General features: G+C 34.2%; 1 protein-coding gene across 1 annotated transcript in view; it reads left to right on the top strand.

Moving 5' to 3' along the window:
* The first annotated feature begins 372 nt into the window (after positions 1-372).
* The window catches only part of waw (Translation factor waclaw), a 4,339-nt gene continuing 2,227 nt past the window's right edge, over positions 373-2,484 (top strand). The window contains exons 1-2 of the mRNA XM_018515865.1: positions 373-495; positions 575-1,387. Coding sequence (XP_018371367.1) covers positions 401-495; positions 575-1,387 — 908 coding nt within the window. The 5' untranslated portion in view covers positions 373-400. The remainder of the gene's footprint in view (positions 496-574; positions 1,388-2,484) is intronic.

A 2,484-nucleotide genomic window follows, 5' to 3' on the forward strand; every position in this document is an offset into this window, starting at 1 on the left:
CCGCCATTAGTGTGCTGAAGTCACGTGCACCAATCAGCAAAAGTCCCGAAATGATCAGTCTCTAGTAAAGGGTCTCTAATGACGACATGCTCGCAGCGCTGACAAACAATTTTGGAACACAACCTACGAGTATGCCTTCTTCATGCTCTCTGACTTCATGCGCATGCGCTTGGTTTCGTTTCGGTCAGAGTGCACGAAATTTAAAATCAATGGTATAAAATTAAACGTATGTAGTAGTGCTTAGACAGTGTCCCCTTGGAATATTTGTAACCCATGTAGACAGTGGGGTGTATAGACAGTAATGCTTGGGTTCGGGTGGCTACGCCGCCCGAACGAAATTTAAATATAACATCACAACCGCTTGGGATCAACTTATGTTAATATACAACTTTTGCTTAGTATGTCACGCATAAAAATGCGTAATGTTATATTGAATTCATTGTACATCGAAATCATCCGTGCCGTTCGCAATGCGAGACTTTTCAAACATCAAAGGTTACAAAATCATTCTTGATTTAAAAGAAAAAAAACTTCATTTAACTAATTGAAAACCAATTTTTTTATCTTGTTCCAGAGAATGGACGTATTCATTAAGCAGGTATTTCTCTACACAAACGACGACCGATGCAGAGTACAATGTACCAGTTGAAGCCATTCGTAACTTCAGTATAGTCGCACATGTCGACCATGGTAAAAGTACATTAGCGGACAGATTGCTGGAATTAACAGGTGCTATAAAGGCAAACTCTGGCAAGCAGATCCTGGATAATCTACAAGTGGAGAAAGAACGTGGAATTACAGTAAAAGCACAGACAGCATCACTGTTTTATTCATATCAAGGCAAAAAATATCTTCTGAATCTCATCGATACACCAGGACATGTGGACTTTTCAGCAGAGGTTCATCGATCGTTGGCTCCTTGTCAAGGGGTTATACTATTGGTTGATGCTAATGATGGTGTTCAAGCACAAACGGTAGCCAATTACTATTTAGCACGAGAAAAGAATCTTGTAATAATTCCAGTAATTAATAAAGTGGACTTGAAGAATGCCAATCCCGAGAAGGTCAAGGAGCAGTTGCAAATGTTACTTGATGTAAATCATACAGATATTATAAAGATATCTGCCAAGTTGGGCACTGGTATCAATGAAGTTCTAGATGCTGTAATTGAAAGAATTCCACCACCTACGGTAGCTAGAGATAAGCCCTTCCGAGCACTGATATTTGATAGTTGGTATGACAAACATAAAGGGACGATTTCTTTAATTTATGTGAAAGATGGAGCATTGTCAATTGGCAAACAAATTAGTTCTGCATATATGAAAAAATCATATGAAGTTCGAAATATTTTTCTTTTCAGACCTTACACAGAAAATGTGAAGACAATGTGAGTGAGTATAACTTATTATATAAGCTAATTATACTTTATTATAAATCGAATTGCAGAGTGTTTGATGATAGGTCGGAGAAAATTTTAGGAATAATTCTAAATAATAAAATAAGATGAAAATCAAGAATAACAAAATTGAGATATTGGTTTAATTTTTTAAATTCTAAATGTTTAAATATTTATGTAAAGGTGTCTAACATGCAAATGAATATTTAAACATTTATAATATATATATATATGTATGTAATAAAATGTATCACAATTTTGTTATTCTTGATTTCTTATTTCAGGCCTGCAGCTGAGTTGCACATTTCGACCGATTTTGCCTATCGTTATCCCCACTCCTTTTGTTTCATAGCATTTAGATCACGCTCAGAAACATAAAACGCTCATACTCAGGGATGATATTAGTAACTCAGAGGGCTGTAGGACTTTGAAACATATTGTGTCACATTCACTGTTTACAAATTATTATTATTATTATTATGTTAGAAACTCAAAAGTAACACTTCAAAATAGAACACGTATGTTAATGAAGTTTGTATACTGAAAAAAAATTTTTTTAATTATTTTTAACATAATAAATTGAGTTTCTAACATCATAATAATAATTATAATTATAATTACAATAATAAAAATTTGTGAACAGTGAATGTGAGGCAATATGTTTCAAAGTCCTATAGCTCTATAGTGCCCTGTATGAGTTACGGCTAATGTCATCTTTGAGTTTGAACGTTTAATGTCTCTGCGCATGATTTAAATGCTATGAAACAAAAAGAGTAAGGATGGTGATAGGCAAAATCGGTCGAAATGTGCAACTCGGCTGCAGGCGTGTCATCATCTAGAATCTAGAATAAAACTCCTTAAATCAATGTAACTCTTTAAGGGACCAATAAAAATATTAATTTAACTTCTTAATTCTTTTTCCTTTTGCCAAATATCCTGAATATAAATGTATATACAGGGTGACCCATTTTAACTTAGACAGCCAAATAACTCGAAACGTCGCGATTAAATAAAAAAATGTTCAAAACAAAAATTGTTGGATATGAAGGGGCTGATTGAACTATGACCTTGACAATGACCTTGACCTT

The sequence above is a fragment of the Trachymyrmex cornetzi genome, unplaced genomic scaffold (genome assembly GCF_001594075.2).
Source record: "Trachymyrmex cornetzi isolate Tcor2-1 unplaced genomic scaffold, Tcor1.1 scaffold606, whole genome shotgun sequence".
Taxonomy (NCBI): Eukaryota; Metazoa; Arthropoda; class Insecta; order Hymenoptera; family Formicidae; genus Trachymyrmex; species Trachymyrmex cornetzi.